The sequence below is a fragment of the Scylla paramamosain genome, chromosome 44 (assembly GCF_035594125.1).
Source record: "Scylla paramamosain isolate STU-SP2022 chromosome 44, ASM3559412v1, whole genome shotgun sequence".
Taxonomy (NCBI): Eukaryota; Metazoa; Arthropoda; class Malacostraca; order Decapoda; family Portunidae; genus Scylla; species Scylla paramamosain.
Window position 1 is genome coordinate 5097243 of NC_087194.1, and position 27457 is coordinate 5124699.

General features: G+C 41.5%; 2 protein-coding genes across 5 annotated transcripts in view; one reads left to right on the top strand and one right to left on the bottom strand.

Moving 5' to 3' along the window:
• Positions 1–39: 39 nt before the first annotated feature.
• On the top strand, positions 40–26387 carry LOC135094057 (coiled-coil and C2 domain-containing protein 1-like). 3 transcript variants are annotated; one of them, XM_063993801.1, is made up of 16 exons: positions 40–554; positions 2235–2355; positions 2758–2861; positions 6719–6963; positions 7561–7843; positions 8190–8565; positions 9542–9687; positions 10063–10183; positions 10849–11016; positions 11635–11831; positions 12171–12326; positions 17515–17690; positions 18389–18509; positions 20504–20655; positions 21065–21155; positions 22186–26387. In XM_063993801.1, exons 1-16 carry the CDS (start codon positions 492–494, stop codon positions 22309–22311), a joined length of 2646 nt encoding a protein of 881 aa, XP_063849871.1. In that variant the 5' UTR covers positions 40–491; the 3' UTR covers positions 22312–26387. The 3 variants fall into 3 exon arrangements, with proteins under 3 accessions (XP_063849871.1, XP_063849872.1, XP_063849873.1); XM_063993802.1 differs by having other exon boundaries at positions 8190–8559; XM_063993803.1 differs by having other exon boundaries at positions 8190–8520.
• Positions 24228–27457, bottom strand: part of LOC135094059 (sepiapterin reductase-like) — a 31491-nt gene continuing 28261 nt past the window's right edge. For both annotated transcript variants that reach the window (XM_063993804.1, XM_063993805.1), the window contains exon 5: positions 24228–26781. In XM_063993804.1, the coding sequence (XP_063849874.1) occupies positions 26614–26781 (168 nt within the window). In that variant the 3' untranslated portion in view covers positions 24228–26613. The remainder of the gene's footprint in view (positions 26782–27457) is intronic.

Here is a 27457-nt window from a genome sequence, read left to right on the forward strand (position 1 = left end):
TTCTCCAGTCTAATTCAGGTCATCGGTAAAGCAAGGGAATACGCCAAGATCAAGAAGCTCTCCACGCAAGTCGGGGTTCATGTGTTGTTGCTGATAAGTAAAGAAAAGGTTGAAAGTGAATATATTGAAGTAACAAAGAAGAGGGCATAAATTTTGGGTAATAAGAGAAAAGAAAAGGAAGGAGAAAGAGGAAGAAAACATTAGACCCAGACAGACAGTGAAGGACACGTCAGTGAGTACTGGTAAAAGGCAACAATCGTCCGACCAGCAATCTCAACTAAGGGAATAAAGTTTCAAATAAGGCATTACCATATAAATGGAGTGAATAATAAGCACAAATAACGTGGAAGAATCAAGAAAATGTGAGGAAGGGGAAGAGGAACAATAGGGAGGTCACAGTAGTCACTCGCAGGGAAGGAGGAGGCAAGTGGGCGAGGTAAACAAACGTCACCTGATCACATTCCTGCCAAGCGGTCACCTCTGTTCGGGAAATGTTCTCCGGCAAGAAGGAAGACAAGCCCCGCCGAGCCAGGAGGGGCGGGAATCTTGCTATGGTAAGCTGGGAATGTCTGGTGGTATGGTGTGGTGAAGTCATTCTCACGGGGAATGGCTTGACACTTTCCCTGCAGTACTATCATGTTTATTGTGGTATATTTCTCTCTCTCTCTCTCTCTCTCTCTCTCTCTCTCTCTCTCTCTCTCTCTCTCTCTCTCTCTCTCTCTCTCTCTCTCCAGGCCCATTTATCAGCCAGGAGTCTCCTTGCCCCTGAAAATACCAGTTCTCTCTGTCATAGTAATGGGTGTCTGGCTTAAGCCTGTCAGCTGCTGTAGCGTGAAGGCACAAGTGTTGGGAGCTGAGTGTTGGATGTAGGTGTGAGAGCAGGCCCTTTAAACAAACATAGGGATTGGTAACTTGCATTATCATGAAAGTATTACCCAGTAAAGCTACACAAAGATAGTAATGTGAGAACTCAATGATGTCAGGAGAGACCTTCATGTGTAGGGTTTCTTCACATTTACTCATTGCGAAGGATGATATACAGAGGTGTGTCCTAGCCCCCTCGCTCTGCCCCTCTTAGTTGCCTCTTAAAACATGAAGGAAATACAGTAGCAGTGATCTTAGCCTCCACTATGTCTAAGCTCCTGGGGGTGTAGTAGGTTTGTTCATGAGACTTTTCCTTTCCAGGGGCTGATGGGTTCAGAGTCTGAATGTGTGTGTGTGTGTGTGTGTGTGTGTGTGTGTGTGTGTGTGTGTGATTCACCTATGGTCGTCAGCTGGTCACCCAGCCAGCCATTCCCCTACAGAAAGAGCTCAGAGCTCATAGTGACCAATCTTTGGGTAGGACTGTGTGTGTGTGTGTGTGTGTGTGTGTGTGTGTGTGTGTGTGTGTGTGTGTGTGTGCCTTGTCTGGGCTGCCCTGTGTGGGATTGCCAGCCTGGTATAGAGATAGAATACAGATTTGTAATGGAAGTAGCACAAAGTGCAGTTATTGCTATACATGAAATAAGACCACATCTCTCCATGAATTAAGAGAACATTGTTTACCTACATAATGCACTGGAATTCTGCATGACACTATCTTTTTAAATTAAGAAGGATATGGCAACAGCAGGAAGTAAAACTGGTGTTAGGAATTGTGCAGTTCACCTTGGTAATAGTTACAAAATTCCACACTGCTCTCATGATTCCTGTGTGTGTGTGCTGCTAAGGAGAGACAATAGGCATGGACTTAAACTAATGTTTTGAGAAGAATAAAAAAAAAAAAAAATTTGCCAAGAAACGATCATGTCAACTCACTGTGTCTTTCATGTGATGGGAGTCTAGGATAACTTTCCACAGTTGTGTATGAATATTTTTTAAATGATCTGTAACAATTAGGCATGTATCATTGGTGCAAGGAGTCCTCAGTTTACAACAGTGTGGGGTGTCCGCTGTTTGGTGGTCATGACATTGGCAGTCCTTGCCTCTGTACATTCCCTTAACTGGGTTTTTTTTTTTTCTGATTTATTCCATTATTTTCATTTACTGTATGCCTTCCATGTGTTTTCTTACAGGTACAGTAGTTATGTTTTTATACCTTAGATTATAACTTCACTGTACTATTGCATTAGCACAGACGGGCACACTGTAGGTGCTTACTTAGGCTGGCTCCAACCTATGCTGAAAATTGGTTTTTGATGTGGCATATTTATAATTAGAGTTTGTGTACATCAGTGTGTAACATGTCGCCACAGCTTGGGCTGATGGATGTCCCAGACCTAGATAGCCCCAGTGATGGTGAGGGGGACGCAGCACTGGAGGCCGAGCTGCTGGCACTCACCGGGGGCAGCAGCACTCAAAGTCCAAAGGGAAAAGGTAATCATTTCATTTGTCTCTTATATTGACCAGATTGTTCTTGTCTTGTCTTGGCTTATTTTTGTGGCATGACGTAAGTAAGGCCTTTGTTTTTTTTTGTCCTTTCACTGGTAAATTCTGGACCTCTATGTCTATTTTATTTATTTATTTATTTATTTATTTATTCTTTTTCCCATACTTCCTCTGACTTGAAGTGTTTGTCTGCCTGTGTGTGTGTGTGTGTGTGTGTGTGTGTGTGTGTGTGTGTGTGTGTGCAAAAGAGAGAGAGAGAGAGAGAGAGAGAGAGAGAGAGAGAGAGAGAGAGAGAGAGAGAGAGAGAGAGAGAGAGAGAGAGAGAGAGAGAGAGAGAGACTAAAACTGTACCATTGTAAATCAAGACTGCCTGACTTGTTTGTGTGGCAGGCAAGGCTGTGGTGTCCCCAGACCAGCTGGCTAAGATGGTGTCCAACTGCATGAGGGATGATGATGATGATGAGGCCTTGGATGAAGATGATCCAGATCTGCTGGTGAGTAGGGGAAACACACACACACACACACACACACACACAGAAATTTTTCTGGAGAGAAAGAGATATGAGAATAAAGAAATGGTACATCAAACATTAAGCAAGGTATGTTATACTAATTTAAATGGAGTAATGTCAACTAAAATGGAATTAAATGAGTTAAGCAGAACCGCACTGGATGTTGTTGTATTATGTGAGACAAAATGGAAAAATGAATGGGGAACTCCTGACATTGGTGATGATGAATATGATTTATGGATGAAAAATAGAAGTGACAAGGGAGGAGGTGGAGTGATCATTCTGACTAAAAAAATGTGTTAAAGTGGAGAAGGTAATAAAAAGTGAAGACTAGTTTGAAATTCTACAAGTGATGATTAGAAGTGGAAATGGAAGGATAATGAATTATGTAGGAGTGTATGTGCCACCTATGACCAATGCTTAGTGAAAAGAAGAGCATGAAGAGATGTTGGTAGATTTGTTAAAAGGTCTTGAAAAGATAGTGATGGAAAGTAGTGATATAGTTATTGGTGATTTTAATTGTAAGGACATAAATTGGGAAACACTGACAACTACTGGAAGTGAGAACCCATGGAGTAATAGACTGTTAAACTGGGCGGTGGAAAATTTAATGACTCAGTGGGTTGATTGTGATACCAGATTTAGTGAAAGAGATAAACCATCAAGACTTGATTTATTGTTTACCAAGGACATGGAAATTATTGAAACTATACACTATGATAGCCCTCTAGGTAAAAGTGATCATGTATTGATGGAATTTAATTTGAAAAATTAAAATCTAATCATTGATGAAAATTATAAGGTGAAAAGATTTAAATATAGTAAAGATGATTTTGAAAAATTAAAAAAGTACTTTGTTGCCATGGCCTGGAAAGACTTTGAAGATGCAGAAGATGTTCAGTAAAGATGGGATGAATTTATAAGGATCTACTATTCTGCTGTGGAGAAATTTGTACTTGGAGGAGGAGCGAGATGTAGAAAGGGTAAAGAATGGTTCAATACCAAATGCAAAGAGGCTAGAAATTGTAAATCAAATGCTTGGAATAGATGGAAGAAGAGGAAAACTGAGAGGAATATATTGATGTTAGAAACAAGTATTTTGAATTAATAAGAATGGAGAGAAGAAACTATGAAAGAGATATAATAGATAAGTGTATAAATGAATGCAAACTATTCTTTAGATATATTAGTGGGAAGATGAAGGAGGAAGGTGTATTAAGATTGAAAGTTGAAGGAAAAATCTTTGAGGATGCACAGGACATGGCAGAGGTTATAAACAACAGTTTCAGATCGGTATTTATTGTGGAAGGGAAGTTTGATGCTGGAAGGGATAAATTGGTGAGGAATATACTAAGTACAGTCCCAGTCAGTTATGAGGAAATACTTAGGATGATGGAAGAACTTGATGTAAATAAAGCAACTGGTCCAGATGGAGTATCAAACTGGATATTTAAGGAATATCCAGAATATTGAATTGGAAGAATTGGAAAAGAACAACTGGAGTGCTCTATGACTGAAAAATTAGTGCCAGAGTAAAGGGGAAAGTGTTCAAATCAGTGGTTGGACCCGCATTGTTATATGGTGCGGAGACGTGGCCAATAAAGAAAGCACAGGAGAATAAGTTGGAGGTTGCTGAGATGAGAATGTTAAGGTGGATGCTTGGGGTGACAAGGAGGGATAAAGTGAGAAACAGTTTTATAAGAGGAACAGCCAAAGTAATGGAGGTGACAAAGAAAGTACAAGAAAGGAGAATGCGATGGTTCGGTCATATCAAAAGGCGAGAAGTAGGGTATGTCGGCAGAAGGATATTGGATATGGAAGTGGAGGGAAGATGACATGGCAGACCAAAGAAAAGGTGGAAGATCACATTGGAGAGGACCTGAGGGAGAGAGGATTGAGTGGAGAGGAGGTCCCATGACTAGTGAGGAACAGTGACCCCATATGAACATGAGACCAGCTGCAGAAGAAGAGAACAACTGGCTTATAAAATTCACAGTCTAGTGGTGACATCACTATCACAGGGAAGAGTACCAAAAAATTAGAAGAGAGCAAATATCACACCAATATTCAAAGGAGGAAATAAGGAAAACCCACTTAATTATAGACCAGTGTACTTGACTTGTGTTGTAGGAAAACTATGTGAAAGAACAATAAAGGAAAGATGGATGGAACACTTGGAAAGAGATCAGGTTTTAGTAAATTGTCAGTTTGTATCTAGGAGGCAAAGATCATGCTCCATGAACTTATTGTCCTTTTATTCAAGGGTAGCTGATATTGTGCAGGAGAGAGACGGATGAGTGGATGGTGTCTACTTAGACATGAATAAAGCATTTGACAAAGTACCACACTGAAGATTGCTATGGGAGATAAAAAATTATGGAAAAATTGGAGGAAGACTGCTGGAGTGGATAGAGGATTATCTGGATGGTAGATGAGAACTGTAATACAAGACCAAAATTCATTTTGGCTGAAAGTAACTAGTGGTGTCCCACAGGGGTCAGTGTTGGGACCAATAATGTTTGTAATATATGTGAACGAAATAAATGAAGAAATAGATAGTTATATGAACTTATTTGCAGATGATGCTAAGCTGATGAGAAGTATAGAAAATGTAAATGACTGTATGGTACTGTAAGATGATTTAAATAAGATTAAGTAAATCTTGGCAAATGGAATTCAATTTAAGTAAATGTAAAGTAGTGGAATTTGGTAAGAGTAAGAAGAAAATACAATATCATTATGGGATGGATGGTGTGAAGGTAAAGAAATCAAAAGAAGAAATAGACTTGGGAGTAACAGTTACTGAAAATTTGACTCTGGACAGACACACTGATAAAATTACTGGAGAGACAATGAATTTGTTAAAAAGAGTAAGAATGGCATTCTCATATTTGGATCAAAGAATGATAAAAAGTTGTTGATTTCCATGATAAGACCAAGATTGGAATATGCAGCAGTGGTGTGGTCTCCTCATACAAGGGGGAATATTATAAAATTGGAAAGAATACAAAGAGCAGTCACTAAGATGATCCCAGAGTTAAGTAAGGTGACCTATGAAGAGAGATTAAGAATGTTGAAAATTCCTACCCTTGAAAATAGGAGAGAGAGAGGAGATTTAATAAACATCTAAAGAATGATAATTGTTATGGAAAATGTGGACAAAGAATGACACAGGGGACACAGTAAGAAGTTGAAGAAAGTTAACTGTAGAAGAGACATCAAGAAGTATAGTTTTCCTCACAGAAGTGTGAACAAATGGAATGAACTCAGTGAAGAAGCTGTCAATGCTGAAACTGTCCATGCTTTTAAGACCAAACTGGATAGATATATAGAGATGGGATACTATGAGATTATTTTCCTCCCATAAACCACAACTAGGTAAAACACACACACACACACACACACACACACACACACACACAGAACATACAATGCATGATAAAGATGATGGTTTCTTGTATAAGAAAAAGAAAAGGAAAAAAAAAAGAGAGAGAAAAAGGTAGAGGGAGGGAGGGAGGTGAGCCACATGCAGGTGACAGGGCCTGACCATTGCCTTTGTGTGAGTCATATGAGTGACTTCAAACCTTCTTGCAAATATGGGAATATATATTATAACCAGTTTGACAGATATTAAAAAAGACATAAATTCAATTGTATCCTCAAATTTGTGGCAGAGTTTGTATATAGACATAATCTGGAATGCCCATGTGTAAAGAAACTATATATAGATGTATGGGTGAAGATCTACACAAAAAATATATAGTGTTTCCTTTGAAAGTAAAAACCAGGAAAAAATCCAGTGCTTGATATTAAACTAAAACCTATCTTCTCCTCACCAGGCAGAGCTGTCAGCCTTGAGTCAGGATGATGCCAGAGAGAGCATAGAGACAACCCCCTCCAGACCAGCACCAGCAGCACCACGCAGAGAAGCGTCTGACTACCGCAACCCAGAGCCTTTCCTCCCTAGGCAGGCCCCCATGGCAGCAGGGAAGAGTGTGCTGGAGCTGATTACAGAGAGGATAGCCATGTATGAAGCAGCAGAGGCAGAGGCAAAGGCTGGCGGGGAGTCTTCCAGAGTACGCAGGTTTGTGGCTTGTTTTTAAATGTTCATGATGGAATTGGTAGAACATGAGACCACAAGGGTTGGTGCAAGAATCCATCAGGCATACATATGGCAATTCCTGTACATGAAAAAATAGGGGTTAATGCAGGAAGCCTTCAGGCTTACACATGACAGTCCCTGTATACCTGTACCTGAGAACACAAGGGTTGGTGCAGGAAGTTTTCAGGCCTACACATGACAGTCCCTGTATGAAACATGCCTGCCTATTTCCACCTTTCATTTCCATCCATAAGTTTATCTGTCTTTTTTCAAAGCTCAGCACTAACAATATGAGTGGTAGTACTTGGTAGCAGTATTTGTAATAGTAATAGCAGTAAGTGGGCATATTTTTTTATTGGATTTTTGTTGCCCTTGGCCAGTGTCCTTCCTACATAAAAAAAAAAAAAAAAAACAAGAACACAAGGATTGGTGCAAGAAGCCATCAGGCAGTCCCTGTATGAACCATGCCTGCCTATTTCCACCTGTCATCTCCATCCATACATTTTGTCCAATCTTTTAAAGCTCCCTAATGACTTGGCAAAAACAACTTGGTTATGTGCCACCACTCACTGCCTGCAGGTTCAATCGTGGCCTCAAGACATTAATGCAGATGCAAAAGAGTGTGAAAGCTGGCAAGCCAATCAACGAGGATGAGATTCCACCTCCTGTTGTGGTGCGTGGTGGTGACAGAACACCAAGGGATGCCACACCAGCAGCACCACAACCCACTGAGGACAACCCACCCTCCGTCCCACCCCATAGCAAAGGTGTGGCCCCAGCGTCCATCCCTCACAGTGTGGCTTTTAGTGAGCAGAGTCGCACCTCCCCACAGCCACAGCCCAACCCCAGCAGCCAGAAGGAGGCAAGTGAGCGCTTTAGTTCAGAGAGGAAGAAGTTGGTGCATAAAGATTGTGTTAAGTGACTGGAATAAATGGGTGGGGTATGGACAGACTGAATCATATGTAATGGAATGGATTTTTTTTGAGGGGTGTTCACATTTGAATTTATTTATTTATTTATTTATTTATTTATTTATTTATATTTTACAGTTTACAGATCATGACACACTTTTCTTGTGCACCACACAAACACAAGATCAGTATTTAATCAGTATTTATACTTAGCCATCAGCTTATCCCATCACACACAAACCTGACTCTAAACCTTCCCTTCTCACAGCGTAAATTAATTCACCTTTGTGTCTGCAGCCACAAGACCCACACACTGCCTCACCGCCCCCACGGCAGCCCCCACAACCAGCTGAGCCCCCTCCCCCTCTGCGGAGAACACCCTCGACCTCCTTGGCTCCCTCTGGCCCAGCAGCCACCATCCGACAGCTCCACACACAGTACAAGACAGCAGCACTGGCGGCTAAGAAGGCCGGTGACAAGGACCAGGCTATACACTACATGCGCATCATGAAACAAATGGAACCAATGCTCAAGGCAGCCGAGAATGGGCAGCCTGTTGACTTGACCACTCTCCCCAAACCACCAGGTCAAGCACCTCCCTCCCAGCCGCCCCCAAGAGAGACCCTGAGTGAGACCAGCGTGCCCACACACCAGTTTGCAGGCAGTGGTAATGGTGTGTGTTTGTGTGTGATGAGGATGTGTGTTGATGGGTCATGGTAAGGGAGGTTGACATAATGACAGCAGTTGTTGGACCACACACACACACACACACACACACACACACACACACACACACACACACACACACACACACACACACACACACACACACACACACACACACACACACACACACACACACACACACACACACACACACACACACACACACCCCTGCTTGCTGCCTCTTGTTGGTGTGCTATGGAACTTGCTCAGAAGCTTTTGATACCACCTCATTTACATATACCATTGTGAACATTGAACACAGGAGAGTAGCTGAGACAACACACACACTTTGATAAAAACTCACTGTAATTTAAAACCTGAGTTAAATGGAGACAGTTTGGAGTCCCTTCTGTCACTGTAGCCTGTAGACACCTACAGCTGGTGAGGCATGGTGGCTGGCTTAGTTTCCACCTCCTAGTGTTTATTCTTGGTGTAGTGACATACACTAATAGTGATATGTAGAATAGTGGTGTTATTGTTTTCGAGTACTGGATTGTGGGCTTGGTAATAGACTCAGAAAGCAGGAGGTTTTTTGGTCTTCATTCAGTCATCTTTGTATTCAAGTGCTGTTGATTTGTAGCATTCATTTTACAATCCACTGTTTAATTCATACAAAGAAATCCCAGGTGGAGGTTGTGCATCACTAGGTTAGGTTAAGTTAGATAGGGTTAGGTTAGGTTGTGTGTCACTAAGTTTGATTGCATTAGGTTAGGTTATGCATCACTAGGTTAAATTACGTTTGGTTAGGTTAGGCTGTGCATCACTAGGTTAGGTTAGGTTAGGTTGTGCATCACTAGGTTAGGTTAGCTTTGGTTGGTTAGGTTAGGTTAGGTTATGTTGTGCATCTCTAGGAACTGGATGATACACAGACGAGCAAAATGGTTGAAATGATTCACGCTGTATTGTGTATAATTCTTCCACAGGCACTGAGTCACCAGAGGTAGCAAGAGAGGCAGGAGGCAGGGCAGAGGTAGCCCCAGCCCCAGGAGACCCCCCTCGCCCTGCCTCAGTACTGGAGGCCCTGCAGCAGAGACTGGCCAAGTATACAGAGCAGAGGGACAAAGCCAGGGTAAGGCACACCACTCATCCTCATCCTGTCACTGTTACTTCCTTAGAGAGGTGTAGATTAAGAGTGGATCTGATGGAGGTCTTCAAGTGGTACAGGTAACATGACTAGGGTGACTAAGAGTGGATCTGATGGAGGTCTTCAAGTGGTACAGGGGATATAACAAGGGTGATTAAGAGGGGATCTGATGGAGATCTTCAAGTGGTACAGGGGACATAACAAGGGTGATTAAGAGGGGATCTGATGGAGGTCTTCAAGTGGTACTGGGGACATATTTATAATGGGATGATTTCATTACAAAACAAACCATTGAGTGACACATTGATTCAGGAATATTTGTCACCCATTACTAAGTGCTTTCTATGTTGCACTGGCCAGGCTGAAGAGAACGCCCGCAAGGAACGCATGAACCAGCGCATCATGAAGCAGTACGAGGATGCCATCAAGAAACACAAGGCGGGAAAACCAGTGGACTTTGATGAACTGCCTACCCCACCAGGTAAGTAAGGCAGAGGCTGAGAACTGAGTGCTAGGCTGCTGTATATTGTCTGTTCTTCTCACTTTGGAATGAGGTTCAAGTCACTGATGTTTTGGTTTAATCTCTCATCTTTGAATGTTTCCTCTATTGTACTTTGTATCAAATAGAGTGGTAGATGAATGTAATGAATGTATTGGACTCAGCAATCAAGTTTTTAGTGCTGAGTCATTAGGGAGCTTTAAAAGATTAGAAAATTTGTGGATTGGGATGACAGGTTGATAGAGGCAAGTATGTTTCATGCAGGGACTGCCATGTGTAGGCCTGATGGCTTGTTGCAAGTTCCTTTACTTCCTTATTTTTCTTAGGTTCTTATTGCTATGAGGTAATGTACTGCTGAGATGGACCTACACACACACACACACACACACACACACACACACACACACACACACACACACACACACACACACACACACACACACACACGAGAGGGTAGAATTGCTAGCTTCCCTTCATTATACATACACTTATAATTTTTAGTTTCCTTTCATTATACATGTACACTTATATTTTTTCCTTGTTTGTAAGATCTTTTGTTGACCGTTGAGTAGAGATGCTTTGCTGGGCTGGACTTGTCTTGGCAGGGCTGGCTCTGTCTTTACTCTGATCTCATGGAATACTTTCAGGCTTTGCTCCAATCCCTGTTGGGGGAAGCTCTGCGCCTCCCGTGGCTGCCACTCCTGCCTCGGCTGCTGGGGAAGGCACCACAGGGGGACCACCACCACCCAAGCAGCAACGTCCAGCCCCAGGCCCCCCCACTGCAGATGCCAAACCTGCACCTCCTCCTAAGAATGGTTAGTTTGATTTTGTTTCTTTTCATGTGCACTGCACTGCTATCCCATGCCATTCTTTTCATGCAGTATGTTCAGCAGCTGAGGCAAACCATACCAACAAGAACATCCTGGATGCAACTTTTTATCATTGTGTTCATGCAATACCTTCACTAGCTGAGGCACAACACAACAGCCAGAGCTTATTGTACAAGGAATAGTGTGACAGTACACAAAATTTTATCATTGTGTGCATGTAGTGCCGTCATTGGCTGAGGCACAGCATAACAGCAGTAGCTTTTTCTGTCATTGTTTTCATGTAATATCTTCACAGGTTGCAGAATAGCTTAACAACCAGGGCATACTGATCAAGGAAAGGTGCCTTTTTATCATTGTTTTCATATAGAATCTTCATTGGCTGTGGAATAGCATGATAGTACACAGTCTTTTTATCATCATTTTTGTATAGCATCTTCATTGCCTTAGGAGTGGCTTAATAAGAACTTATTGTATGCAACCTTTTACCTTCAGCATGAGTACCAGGGCTTACTGTACCCAACTTTTTATCATTGCTTTCATCTTTGCTGGCTGAGGCATAGCATGACAATGAGAGCTCACTGTTCGCCACTCTTCCCTCTGCAGTGAGACAAGCCCCCATGTCCCGTGTGGAGAGGCAGATGACACTGCTCACTCGCCGGCAGACACAGTTCAAACAGGCAGCACTGGAGGCCAAGAAGCGCGGGGAGATAGAGCAAGCCAAGGAGTACCTCAGGATGAGCAAAGGCTTTGACCAGCTGATTGAAGCCACGCGCAACGGTCTGCCTGTTGACATGAACACAGTGAGGCTTCCTTCTCTCTGTTTCCTTACTTATATTTTACTGTGCAGTAGTTCTTATGAAATCATTCTCCCTTCTCCTTGCTTGCCTCTCTCTTCTTTGAAATACTTTACTTTCTCACCATGACTATTTTCCAAGACCACAGAGATATTAGCTGAGTTCTTGAGTGTTTCTCTTATTAATAATGCAGGAATCTTGGTAATTTGTCACTAAAACTAAAAACACCCTTTAAAACCTGTGTGGCTTCAACAGGAGCCTTTTGAAAGTAGTGGAGATGTGGGACAGAATTGTTACAGAATACTGGCCATGCTTGTGACCACAGGTGCATCTTCCTTTTTCTAGTTGCCTGTGCCGCCTCAAGAGAAGATGCCCCAGAGTAGCAGCACAGACTTCGAGCTGGTGAGTGCCGACGACTGTGTTGTGGCTCCGGAGGGCACAAGTGGTGACGTGGCACTCATCTACACCAAGCTGGAGGAAGACCTCATTGCCCAGATCAAGGTAAACATGTGTTTACACAGACAGAAGGACACATGAGTTACTGGCTGAGTGGATAAGGTGCACTATTAACTCACCTTGTACTTATGTATCTTAGACTTACTATCCTAAAGGTCTTATAGTGTTTGGTTGTATTTTATCATTGTGTGTGCTGTAGGACCTTGCTGTAGAAGTGTGTGAGCCAGCCATGTTATGCGGTGCAGGCACAGAGAATGCTTGTTTTCTCACTTGAACAGCCAGCAACAACCAGTTCTGTAGTAAATGTGTCATGCTGATTGTCTGGTGATGAGCTGATATTGCTCCAGAGTATTCATGCAAATACCGGAAGGAAAAAAAGGAGAAATATATGAAATGAATCGCAAAATAAAACAGTGTGGAGAATATTACCATCTTAGTGACCTAAAGAGAGACTCAAGAACATTCTTTTGAGGACACACGGATGAGCCAAGATACATTATCAAGAAGAGACATGGTGTGACTGGCACAGACAGCCTATTCTAAAAGAAGATAAAGACTAGTCATGAGCCAAAATCAAATTCCAGAAAATATAATGAAATATTAATGTTGCCAGACATCCAGTCTCATGAGACAAGCCAGCAAGAATGGTGTGAGGGACTCAGGAAAGCTGGTTGAAGCAAATTGCCTGTGCCAATGCACTCCAGACAGCTTCCTCTGTGCACACTTACATTCAGTGATGTGGTGTAACTCTTGGTGTGGGTCAGTGCCAATCAGCGCTTGCTCGCCACAAAACCAACAATCTCTGTGCATGCAGCCTGAGCTCCTGAGTATATTAGTGTGGTCCACAAGACTGTCCCTTTCTACTAGGGGACAATGGGGTTAAGGGTGTAAATGGTGTGTGTGTGTTTGTGTGTGTGTGTGTGTGTGTGTGTGTGTGTGTGTGTGTGTGTGTGTGTGTGTGTGTGTGTGTGTGTGTGTGTGTGTGTGTGTGTCTTTACCTAGTTGTGAATTACAGGACAAGAGCCACACTAGGCACGTGCTGTCCCATCACCATATCGACTTTTATCTAGATTTTCTTTAAATTTATGAATTGTTTTTGCACACACACACAGTCTCATCCTTAAGTTCATTCCACACTGTTATACTTCTGTGTGGGAAGCTATGTTTCTTGATGTCTCTTCTGCAAACACTCCTTTTCAGTTTTCTTCCATGCCCCCTTGTGTCTCTCGTATCTGGTATCATGAGGTCTTCTCTGTCTAACTTTTCCATTCCTTCCAATATTCTATATAATTGCTATCATATCACCTCTTTCCCTCCTTTTTTCTAGTGTAGTCAGGCCCAATCCTCTTCAACCTTTCCTCATAACTAATCTCTCTTAAGCTTGCAGGGATTTTAGTTGCAGCTTTCTGGATTCTTTCTGAGTTTCTTGTATCCTTTTTTCAAACTTGGTGACCACACTAATGCTGTGTACTCCAATCTCGGACGTATCATCTTTGTTTTTTTTTTTTTTTTTTTATCATCATCAATATAGAAGAATGCCATCTTGATGTTTCTCAGCAGATTATGTTTCTCGTATAATTTTGTTTATGTGCTTCCCAAATGACAAATTATCAGTAATAATTACTCCTAGGTCTTTTTCTTCTGATCTTATAGAGATTTCCTCATTTCCTAAGTAATAGTTGCCAAGTGGTGGTCTTGTACTTTTTCCAAACTTCATCACATTACATTTTTTAGCATTAGCCCTTTCCTTCTGGCACTTAAACTATTTTCCCGTTTGCTATGACGGCTAAAAATGGTAAACCTAGAAATTGTCAGAAAACTGTTTGAATACTAATAATTATTTTCTCTTTGTTATTCTGAATACAATGATGTACTTTGTAGCTCGATGTGACCTCTGAAAGTTCAGTTTATGCCTTATCAAGGATTCCTCCTCCTCCCGCTGTATGATCCGTCTTCCAGAAACAGCCCGGAGAGCGATGACACCACGCGCGCGCACACACACACTCTCTCTCTCTCTCTCTCTCTCTCTCTCTCTCTCTCTCTCTCTCTCTCTCTCTCTCTCTCTCTCTCTCTCTCTCTCTCTCTCTCTCTCTCTCTCTCTCTCTCTCTCTCTCTCTCTCTCTCTCTCTCTCTCTCTCTCTCTCTCTCTCTCTCTCTCTCTCTCTCTCTCTCTCTCTCTCTCTCTCTCTCTCTCTCTCTCTCTCTCTCTCTCTCTCTCTCTCTCTCTCTCTCTCTCTCTCTCATCTTGGAGGGGAAATTGTACACTTCCAATGAGAGAGAGAGAGAGAGAGAGAGAGAGAGAGAGAGAGAGAGAGAGAGAGAGAGAGATTTCATCCCTTTTCATATCGTTTCAGGCAAATAACATTCTCTCTCTCTCTCTCTCTCTCTCTCTCTCTCTCTCTCTCTCTCTCTCTCTCTCTCTCTCTCTCTCTCTCTCTCTCTCTCTCTCTCTCTCTCTCTCTCTCTCTCTCTCTCTCTCTCTCTCTCTCTCTCTCTCTCTCTCTCTCTCTCTCTCTCTCTCTCTCTCTCTCTCTCTCTCTCTCACACACACACACACACACACAAACACACACGCTTTCATGCGCCAACCTGTTAGTTGATCTCTCTCTCTCTCTCTCTCTCTCTCTCTCTCTCTCTCTCTCTCTCTCTCTCTCTCTCTCTCTCTCTCTCTCTCTCTCTCTCTCTCTCTCTCTCTCTCTCTCTCTCTCTCTCTCTCTCTCTCTCTCTCTCTCTCTCTCTCTCTCTCTCTCTCTCTCTCTCTCTCTCTCTCTCTCTCTGACAAGTTACCTTCTACCATTTTATTATAAAATCGAAGACAATGTTCTGTCCTGCTCCATGGTGAGTTATGATCTGAGATCCTTCGCTCTTATCAGGATGTCTCTTTGCACTTATCATGGTGCTTTCCACCCGGCGGATCGCTGGGGTTGCCAAGTGTCGCCCGGAGGAAGGGAAAATAGCTAAATTTCCAGAGCTAGTGACAACACTATATGTGGAAACATGCCACACACTTCCACTCACACCATCTGACTCGAGAAACCGCGCTTGGAGCTCAAAATTGAGGCGCGAAAATTCTTGATTATGGGTATGATCGCCGTCGCTACGGACGCATTGATGCAATCGTATATATATGATTGCTGGAAGGAAAGGGTTAAACTCCATGTTCCACCTCAGTGACCATTCATTAATCTTAATTAAGTCCTGATTTAAAGCATTGCAGTCCTCTTCATTTGTTACTTTCCTCATAATCTTAGCGTCATCAGCGAAAAGATTCGCTTAACTTTCTACACCTGTCATATCATTTACATAAACTGTGAACATAATAGGTGCAAGTACCGAACCTTGCGGGACTCCACTTATTACCATTCTCCAGTTCGACTTGCTGCCTTTAATTACTGTCCTCATTTCTCTGTTTGTCAAAAAGTCAGTCATCCACTTTAACAGTTATCCAGCGAGTCCTCCAATTTTTACCAATTTCCATATTAGTCTTCTGTGCGAAACTTTATCAAATGCTTGTCTCAGATCTAAGTATATGCAGTCGGCCCATCCATGTCTCTTGCACTATATCTATTACTCTTGAGTAGAAACTTATCAAATTTGTAACACAAGATCTTCCTTTTCTGAAACCAAACTGTTTCTCTGTTATCACCCTGTCTTCTAGGTATGTCACCCATCTGTTCTTGATGATCTTTTCACAAATCTTCGCCACCACACTTGTGAGGGATACAGGTCTATAATTTAATGGATCTTCTTTACTTCCGGTATTGTGAATTGGGGTAATATCAGCCTGTTTCCAATCTATGGGTACTCTACCTTTTACCTGGGTGTGCTAATTATATTGTGCAGCGCTGAGACTAATTGTGAGCTACACCCTTTTAAAATCCAACTTGATACACCATCAGGACCCATTGCTTTCCTTACATCCAGGTCTTCTAACATATTCTTTACTTCTTCTACTGATGTTTTAAATCTCCTTTAGGTCAGTTCCCTTTTCTAATGCTGTCCTCTCACCTCTGAAATAATTTTCCGTAGTAAACACAGAGTGGAAGTATCTGTTAAACACTTCAGCCACCTCCTTTGGGTCTTCCACTGTCTCTTCTCCAGCTTTTACCGTGCTTATTTCATCTTTACTCTTTAATTTTCCATTGATGAATTTATAAAATAATTTTGGTTGGTCTTTACAACATTCACAACATTCTTTTCAAAATTTTTCTGCTCATCTCTGCAAGTTTTGACATATTCGTTCCTCCTCCTTATATAGTTGTTCCACAGGTCCAGTCTCTTGTTTTTCTTCCACTTGTTCCATGCTTTTCTCTCTCCAATCTAGCTGTTGCACATCTCCTGTTGTACCAATCTTTTTTGAAAAGGCTCTCTGTTGATTTTTTGGGTACTCATTTCTCTACTTCCTTATTATAAATATCCAGGAAAGCTGTCCACTTTTCCTCTATGTTCTCCTTATGAATAACTATGTTTCAATTCACTTCTCTGAAATACTTCCTAAGTTGTCCAAAGTTAGTCTTGCTGTAGTTTAGCCATTCTCTTCTGTGGTCGTCTTTCCTCATACTGAGGTTATTATCCATAACTGTGAACTGAATCAGCACATGATCACTTTTTCCTATTGGGTTTATGTATTAAAGGTCTTCTACTATTTCTTGTTCCTTGGTGAAAATTAGATCAAGCCTTGAAGGTGCTTCATTTTCCCTAAATCTTGTGTCATCTGTAACCCACTGTGTCAAGAAATTTTCAATAGCTAGGTCTAGTAGCTTTTGTGTGTGTGTGTGTGTGTGTGTGTGTGTGTGTGTGTGTGTGTGTGTGTGTGTGTGTGTGTGTGTGTGTGTGTGTGTGTGGTGCTTTCTCTGCGACACCCTTTGGGAATGGCGGTCTGGTATAAAGACAGATGGTGCTTTAGGAGGTATCTGCCTTGCACTTTCATTTTTTTATTTTCTAGATCTCAGATCACTATTTAGAAATGCTTTGCTTTCTCACAACAACTCTTTTTTCAAGACTATAGAGATCATTAACTGGGTTCTCAACAGTGTTTCTCCTGTTAATAGTGTGAAAATCTTGTTAATCTCACTAGAACCATAAAAACACCCTTAAAAACCTGTCACTTCAACTAGTAGAGCCTTTGGAAAGTAGTGGAGGTGTGGCATAGAAGTACTTCAGAATACACACCTCAGTTTGTGTCTTTGTGCAGTACAACAGAACTCACATCTTTACGCCCTCCAACCCTCAGATGTGTGCTGAGACACGGGAACACTTCAAGGCGACTGGGGACGTGGCAAGCTCCAACCGCTTTGAGCAGCTCATTCTACACACCAAGAAGGACCTGGATGCTGTTAGGGCGGCCTTCAAGAGGGGCAGCACTCCACCCCGCTTTCACTACGAAAACAGATCCTTCAACATCATCCAGTGAGTGTGTGTATGTGTGTGTTGGGGTTGTTCCTGTGTGTGTGTGTGTGTGTGTGTTCACCTAATTGCACTTTTACGAGATTGAGTTGATACATTTCCCCATCTTTTATTTGTCAAATTATCATCTTTTCTGTAAATATATTGTTTGAACACATGCATGCATACAAGTATTATTCTTTAATACTAATTTATCTCTCTCTCTCTCTCTCTCTCTCTCTCTCTCTCTCTCTCTCTCTCTCTCTCTCTCTCTCTCTCTCTCTCTCTCTCTCTCTCTCTCTCTCTCTCTCTCTCTCTCTCTCTCTCTCTCTCTCTCTCTCTCTCTCTCTCTCTCTCTCTCTCTCTCTCTCTCTCTCTCTCTCTCTCTCTCTCTCTCTCTCTCTCTCTCTCTCTCTCTCTCTCTCTCTCTCTCTCTCTCTCTCTCTCTCTCTCTCTCTCTCTCTCTCTCTCTCTCTCTCTCTCTCTCTCTCTCTCTCTCTCTCTCTCTCTCTCTCTCTCTCTCTCTCTCTCTCTCTCTCTCTCTCTCTCTCTCTCTCTCTCTCTCTCTCTCTCTCTCTCTCTCTCTCTCTCTCTCTCTCTCTCTCTCTCTCTCTCTCTCTCTCTCTCTCTCTCTCTCTCTCTCTCTCTCTCTCTCTCTCTCTCTCTCTCTCTCTCTCTCTCTCTCTCTCTCTCTCTCTCTCTCTCTCTCTCTCTCTCCCTAGATGCAACACAGACATCAATGACACAGACTGTGAGGTGAACATTCTCCGAGGAATCAACTTCAACGTGCAGAATCCTAAGGAGGTGGACACCTTTGTCAGGGTGGAGTTTCCTTACCCAGCGGTGAGTCATGCTCATATTCTTACATAGGAAATATTAATAAGGATCATGATTTTTACCACGACAAACTATTCACATTTACTGCATTTTTAGTGTCTAGTGTGCTATTTCTACTGCACATCAGACTTAAGAATTAGTGCTGTGTTATACAGCGAAGATATAATTTTTTTCTTGACAAGATGGTCCAAATTTGCTCCCTAAGTGCCAGGACAGCCCAGTGCTTTGTCTAAATACTACACTGTAGCAACACATCTTAAGTGAAAATTGATCAAAATAATAATAAAGCCAGATTAGTAGTGTTTGCACATATGGAAATTTGAAAAATGGTTTCTAAAGTATATTTAAAACTTATGAAACTTACCAGTATTCCCCATCTTTAATGATTGATGATGTGTTGAATCAATTTTTTTCATATTAGTTTGGGACTTCAATCAACAATACATGATTGGTAAAGGAATTCAGAGACACACACAAAAGCCTGATGTGCTGCCACCAGCAGCTTGTTTACAGTTGCTCTGTAGCATCTGTGCCACTCACCAGCTGCCAGTATTGCTAAATCAGTCTTCCAATTCTACAGTAAACCATTTTAGCATGCCATTATCATTATTACATTACACTGATAAATTTTAATTCTAAAAATCTAAATGATTTTTTATTAATATATCAGTTCTGTTGTGTGAAATATCTCCCACTGCCAAGAAAACTCCCACTGATGCTATTGTGAATGTGTTGCGCTCTGCAGTAAACAAAGATGGCAGGATGTAAGGATACGTGCATTATACTTTCAATACCTTTTATAAAATTTTCTGTCTGACTATTGAGAACTACGAAAGGACTTGGTTGTGTTGGTAAACAGATGAGAAGTAATTGTTGGATACATGTAGTGCTGCTCATGACCTGGTCACACTGTCAGGGTCACTATCAGGAAAACAAGGGTGGCCATACCTAATGATTTGTAGGGATTTTAAACCCACAAATTCTTTCTTCCAAAATGAGCCTATCCCTTTTAAGGTGCAAGGTATCTGCTGAAGCGCGATATATTCCATAAAATCAGTATTTGAGTGTCCTGCGGTATTTGGATTTTATTCTTACCTTCCTTATAGGTTTGTTACCCCGTATGTTGCGGGTGGTGATGCAGACCTTTGTCTCCTTAGGGCGGCCCATTTGTTCTCACAATATATCACACCTTCAGATCAATCCCTTGTTATTTCCATGATGCTCTAAAGGGTACAGGACAGTAGTTGAACCTGTGGTGTACCTAAGCTTCTGGGTGATGAAGTGTGGTCCAAAGACTGCCCCTTTCTACCAGAGGCTGATGGGGCTAAGAGTGTGAATGATGTGTGTGTGTGTGTGTGTGTGTGTGTGTGTGTGTGTGTGTGTGTGTGTGTGTGTGTGTGTGTGTGTGTGTGTGTGTGTGTGTGTGTGAATGTCTCCTTGTCTAGGCTGCCCCATGTGGGACTGCTGGCCTAGTATATGGATAGTTGGGGAGAAATTTATTATTATGGGGGCTAAGAGAGTGAATGATGCATGTATGAGTGTTTGGTGCTTTGTCTGGGCTGCCCTGTGTGGGATTGTTGGCCTAGTATATAGATAAACTACTACTTATGCTACTACTACTACTACTACTACTACTACTACTACTACTACTACTACTACTACTACTACTACTACTACTTTCCACCATTGGCTAAAAGTATGAATGATGTATGTATGTGTGGTGCCTTGTCTGGGCAGCCCTGTGTGGGATTGCCGGCCTGGTATATAGATAAACTGCTACTACTACTACTTTTACTACAGATAAACTACTACTACTACTACTACTTTATCTTTCCACCAGGGGGTAAGAGTGTGAATGATGCATGTCTGAGTGTGTGGTGCCTTGTCTGGGCCACCCTGTGTGGGTTTACAAGCCTGGTATATAGATCAGTAGATAAACTTCATTTGCTGTATTGAGCTTTCATCATGAGGTACAAAGCACATTTTCCTTCCCCTTCCAGGACAACCCACCTCAGGACCGAAGTGTTGTCGTCAAGGACACCAACAACCCAGAATACAACCACAAGGTCGTGTTCAGCATTGACCGCAAGTCTCGAGCACTGGCCAGGGTCTTCAAGCGACAGGCCATCAAGTTCCAGGTCTTCACTAAGGGGTATGTGAGACTGTGGCCTGTATTCTAAGCCACTTCTCCCCACACCTTCACTACTTTCTGAAGACTGGTTAAAGATGCACGGGTTTTTAAGGGTGTGTTTGTGGTCTTAGTGAGATATTTACAAGATTTCTACATTATTAATAGGAGAAACAGTCTTGAGAACATGTCTAATCATCCCTGTGCCCTTTGAAAATAGTCATAGTGAAGTGACACAGGTTTCTAAGACTATTTTTATTGTTTTAGTGACAGATTAGTGATATTTCATTATTAATAGGAGAAACACTCTTGAGAACATGGCTTTTCATTTTTGTGGCCTTGGAAAAAGTCATGATGAAACGACAAATTAATTTCAACTTTTACGTGATGCTTTTTGTGGTTTGTGGATTGTGCTGAGACTGTTGTATTGCAGGAGTTGGTTCCATCGTGACACTGTGCTGGGGTTGGTCAAAGTCCCGCTGGTGGAACTGGAGACCAAGTGCACTCTACATGACTCCTTTGATGTGAGTATAAGGTGTCTCCCTTCAAGTTCTCACTCCCCCCCAACAAACACACACACACACACACACACACACACACACACACACACACACACACACACACACACACACACACACACACACACACACACACACACACACACACACACCTCAAGCCTGTGTGGTGTCTGGCTTACTTTACTAACCCTTGTCCTGCGGTGGAATCTGAAACAGTGTCAATAATGAATGGAAAGTTATATTTAAAAAGAGATGGGATGGAATTGGTTCTCAAATATAGTGGTAGATGAATGGAATGGACTCAGTAATCAGGTCGTTAGTGCGGAGTCATCAGGGAGCTTTAAAAGATTGGACAGATTTATGGTTGTGGATGATAGATGGAAATTGGTAGATATGTTTAATATAGGTACTGCCATGTGTATGCCTGATGGCTTCCTGCACCAACCCCTGTGTTATAATGATGATAAACAGTAAATTGTCTGTCCATAATAGCAGCAGCAACATTAGTACATAAGAACATAAGGGAAGCTGCAGGAAACTGTCAGGCCTACATGTGGCAGTCCCTGTGCGAAACATGCCTATCTATTTCCACCTCCCATCCACTGGAATGATAGGTGGAAATAGGTAAGTGTATTTTGTAAAGGAATTGTCACATGTACTAGTAACAGTAACAAATAAGGAGGGAGTGTCTGCTGAATTGCCAATCTCCAAAAAAGAAAAATGAGAATTTCAAAATGCAAGCTAATCTAGTTACTTATATGTTCTGATACTCTTCAATTCATCGTAAGTGAAAAAAAGAAACAGGCAGAGAATTCCAGAGTTTAATAGGAATGAAGAAGTGAAAGTACAGGTGTGTATGTGTGTGTTGGGCAGAGGCAGTTCAGTTTGGCTGTATTCCTTTCCATGGCACATAGATTCTCTCCAACTCTGAAACCTTATTTAATTTCAGACTGCAGCTCCTACAGTTAGTCCATGTATAATATATAGTTTGATAAGTCATGTGGCCTGTTTCAATCATCACCATTCTTCCCCACAGTTGATGGATGAAAGGAAGCGCATGGTGGGCGGCAAGCTGGAGGTCAAAGTTCGTCTCAGAAACCCCATTGTGGCAAAACAACTTGAGAAGGTCACAGAAAAGTGGCTTGTGATTGATGGATTTTGAGACATGCTGCCTCTCAACTTTGGAGGCATCCTTCAGGAAGGCATCTCCTCCTTGTTTATTGTCCATGACATAGTGATCAGTCTTGCAGCTTGAGCCCAGTGATGTCCAGTCAAGTGTTTAAGATGGGATAATTTTCTTTGTAATACTAAGTGCAATATTGGAGCGTTTAAACTCATCGTTTGTCTGTCTGCCAGGGGCTTATGAACTGCCAGAGTGTTAGTCATAACTGCGTTTCGTTGTCCAGGTGGTGGCAGGACAACAGCACAGCCAGGCAGCCGTGTGGGGCAGTGCTGCGGGACACAATGCCTTACACAACACATTTGAGGATAAGAAGCTTTTCATAACACAAATTTGTAGAATGAAATTGAACTTCAGGTTATGCTTTTTTATTACTTATTTTTTCATTTATTTTTTCTACATAAGAGGAAGCTGGCTAGTGACTTTGAAATCTTTAAGAATATATACACACACACACACACACACACACACACACACTCATTCACACAATCGTGTAAATACTACTTTCATAACAGCCAAGGTATGTATGTCAACTATTAATACTCGTGGGATATTACCTGGGTAGTGGAAGGTATTTATGAATAGATTAACATGATGCTTAATTTGCTCAGCCTAAGAAATATATACAACGTCTCAGGTGATGCATCCCTACTCTGACTGTTTGGCTTCAATGAGTAGTAGTTCCTTAATGGGATGACTGTGTGTGTGTGTGTGTGTGTGTAGGATGAACAGTTCTCAAGCCAAGAAATTTGAGGTTTATTTGTGGTGAGAGAACAAATGGACCTTTAGTTGTCATCAAACACTGTTCCACACATGTCACTCAGAATTGAATGGTGAGGTTGGTGGGGTCCATCAGGATAGGCTGGAGGACAACCTGTCTCATCAGAATCAAGGGAAAGGGACCTGGGAACAAAGGGTGGTTTGACTGCAGCACACACAAATCTTGAGGACTTGAGAGTACTTTTTCGTGGTAACAAAGGGCGTGCAGTCAGTACATGATTGATTCCTCCAGCAATTTAAGACAAAGAATACACATCTCTACATCATGTTGTAAAGTTTCTAATTCAAAGTGTGTAAATACTTGCAATTTACATTGCATCATGTGGATTAATCAAATGGCAGAATATTATTTTGGATTGTCACATTAATGAAGTGCCTTTAATCAAAATTATTTTACTAAATTTGTTAGTTTTGTTTAACAGATGTACATAACTTTAGAAATTGTGAATGTCTTGAGAAAGTATCCTGTGACAGTGGTGTGTGTGTTGACTAAGAAAGTGATGTCTCCATGTAAGGGACTGTGTGTCTGGATCATCATCTGTCTTTGTGTTGCATTGACTGATCTTACATGTGAGCTTTGCTGCAAATTAAGTAGGGTGTCCTGTGATGAAAGTCACAAAGTGACACAAATGAAAGATCAAGAAGTTATTTGAAGTCAAAAATATTCTTTGATCAGATGCTTTTTACACCATGGTTTATAAATTACAGGACATTCAGATGTGAACATACATCAGTGGCAAGTGGCCACACAGCCCTGTCTTGCAATCACCATTAGATCAGTCATCAAATGGAGTTTATTACGTATTAGCTATTAATTGCTACAACAATACACCATATAATTGATTTTATCTTTATTTACGAAATCTTGATGTATAATAGCTACAACAAGCTCCATATGGCAACAGCAACCAACTGAAGGTTGCAGGATGGAACTGTGCAGCCACTTACCATTACCATATTAAAATGTCCTGCAACTTCTAAACCATGGCATTAGAGCATTTGACCAGAGAATATTTACCTCTTAGACTCTTGATCTTTCATTCCTGTAAGCAAGTGGCTTTCCTCCTGGGAGACCCTGTATCTCTTCCTCCTCCTCCTGCAGGACAATGAAATAGGGCTTGCTGATTCTTATATATATTTTATTGTTGCTAAGATAACCTTGTACAATAGTCCTGTAAGCATACTATTGATCTGTAGAGACAGGGGGGAGGGGATCAAATACGAGGTGGAGGGCTGTGGTGAGTAACTGGTTTGTAAACATACTGTGTGGGACATTCTCTGGAGAGAGAGAGAGAGAGAGAGAGAGAGAGAAGACACACACACACACACACACACACACACACACACACACACACACACACACACACACACACACACACACACACTACACACACACACACACACACACTACACACACACACACACACACACATACACAAACACACACACACACACTACACAAACACACACACACACACTACACAAACACACACACACACACTACACACACACACACACACACACACTAATTTTCAGGGATAGGAATTTCCACCATTGTTAATCTCTCTTCATAGCTTGATTTACTCAGCTCCAGAACCATCTTAGAGACTGCTCTTTGTACTTTCTAATTTTATAACATTTCTCCTCATACAAAGAGAAAATTAGAAAGAGTACAAAGAGCAGTCACTAAGATGGTTCTAGAGTTGAGTAAATCGACTTTAGAGATTAGGAATGTTGGAAATTCTTACCCTTCAAAATAGGAGAGAGAGATTTAATAATCATCTATAGAATGATAAATGGTATGGAAAATGTGGAGAAAGGTTTTATAAATTTAAACACACAGTACAAGGGTACACAGTAAGAAGTTGAAGAAAGTTAACTTAGGAAAATGTGGACAAAGGTTTTATAAATTTAGACACACAGTACAAGGGAATACAATAAATTGAAGAAAGTTAACTAGAAGACATTAAGAAGTATAGTTGTCCTCACCAGAAGTGTGAACAAATGGAATGAACTCATTGAAGACATTGTAAATGCTGAAACTGTCAGTGCTTTTTAAGACCAAACTAGATAGATCTAGAGATGGGATACTATGAGATTACTCCTCTTCCATAAACCACAACTAGGTAAATACACACACACACAAGCGCGCACCTTGTCACTTCATCTGTGTATGAATGACTTTGTTAAATTTGATGTAATAAAAACCTCTTGACACTGACATGAGTCAAACAGAATGCGAATAAAAGTCTTCACCACAGATCTTTAGACACCTCCCACCTCAAAAAAGACAGTGTAGTAGCAGTAAACAGTTGAATGTGATGGAGCTATTACTGCCACTGATGGTGCATAATTACCCAAGGCATGCCTGCTTTGTTTCCATATCTAATTTCATGTACAAGTCAATTATTATTATTTTATTTTATTTATTTATTTTTTATTAATGCAATGCAATGACCTGCAATGGGAGACTTGTACATTTGAATAGTGATGTTGAAACTAAATGTGATACAAGGCCTATTATATAATTCATAGTTTAATGCTACTTTCATAATTTAATTTACTAAGATATACTTGGCACTGACACCTCTGTATATATGCAACCTTTTTGTGTTCCTATATTCTTTCTTCATTTAAAAAGTGTGTTGCAATTCCAGTCCAGTGATATGCAGATTATTCATTGCTTCTCTGAATTAAGTGTGATGAAAGTCTGTATCACCACCACAAACACTGAACACTGGTCCACCAAACAGTCACTGCCACAAACACAATCACCACCACACACACGGGTCCACCACACAGTCACCACCACACACACACACGGGTCCACCACAGTCACCACCACACGTACGGGTCCACCACACAGTCACCAACACAAACACTGGTCCACCACACAGTCACCAACACACACTGGTCCACCACAGTCACCAACACAAACACTGGTCCACCACACACACACACTGGTCCACCAATGACTTGTGGAATATCAGTATTTTGTTTGGAGTGGAATACAATTTTCTAAGCTGGGAACATTCTGAGAAATAAGTGAAGGGTTATTTTCATGGAAGCCTCTGTAATACAGAGTGATGGACTGAACTCATCCACTGAATTAAGAACACTGCTGTATTAAATACTGTATATAATACTTTATGTGCATTTATTCTATCATATAACCCACATTTGTTGGGGCTCTGTTTGGCATCTGTTGAAATGATGCAGCATCTAATAATTACTGAATGTAACTGAACATGTATTAAAGTCAATAAAATGAATTATTATTTCTTACTTAATTTCCAGAAAGGTAAAATTTTGAAATGCAAGTTCCAAGAGTAACAGAAGACTGATGTGGATATAATGGTTACTGTACAATATAATAAATATCAATTGGAAAGCAGATAACGTTGAAGTATTGTTGTTCAAAGCAGACTTAAGTACTACGATAACAATTACACAAGGACCACCGCTGGCAGCAGGAACCAAGCACAACATTCATTGTTTGTGCCGTCAGACCTCAAAGAAATCAACATGATCACCAGACTTGAATTCATCCTTCTCCAGGAATTGCAGCAGCTTCTTGACAGATGACTGGCAGCTCAGCAGCTTGCCCTCCTCCTTCATGGAAGTAAAAGTTTTGCGGATATCGTCATCTTGGGTCATCGTTCTTGCATGGACCTGTGTTGGGAAGGGGGCCTTTGATTAATTCTGCTCTATAACAGGATTTTTTTTAACCATCAATTGCCCAGGCTGATGAATTAACTGGTTCATTTTCTACTATACACAACAGGGAGACAAATACATGAGGATTTGCAGTCTAGTTGGACAAACTCATTGTGCATCACTGTACATCTGGAACATCAGTCTGTGACTCTCTTACTGCTTACCACTCAGTGGCATTCACTGAAGAAGTGAATCCTGCATGGGGAGGACAGGACTCCTGTTCCTCCTGGTTACCCTTATTTTTGCCTCAATGGAGGGGATCCCTGGTAAGCTATGTCGTCATGAACATTTGTAGGCACAGATTTATGTTCAGAATTGAAATACAAAACACTGAAAACATATATAGATAATACTTATATAAATTTCTCTGGCTACACATCTTGTCAATGCTCTCGTCCAGTCGATGACAGGGTGGGATGCGGCTGCACATCAGCCAACACACCTCAGAGGATTATTTATGATATATTGTTGTGCACGCCCCTTCCAGCCTTCAGGCACCTTCAGGTACAAACTTAACACTGCAGCAGTCCAGGGTGGTCAGCACACACAACAGGGATCCACAACTGCTATCATTGTTGGGTCCGTTTGGCTAATAGGGGCAACACACACACACACACACACACACACACAC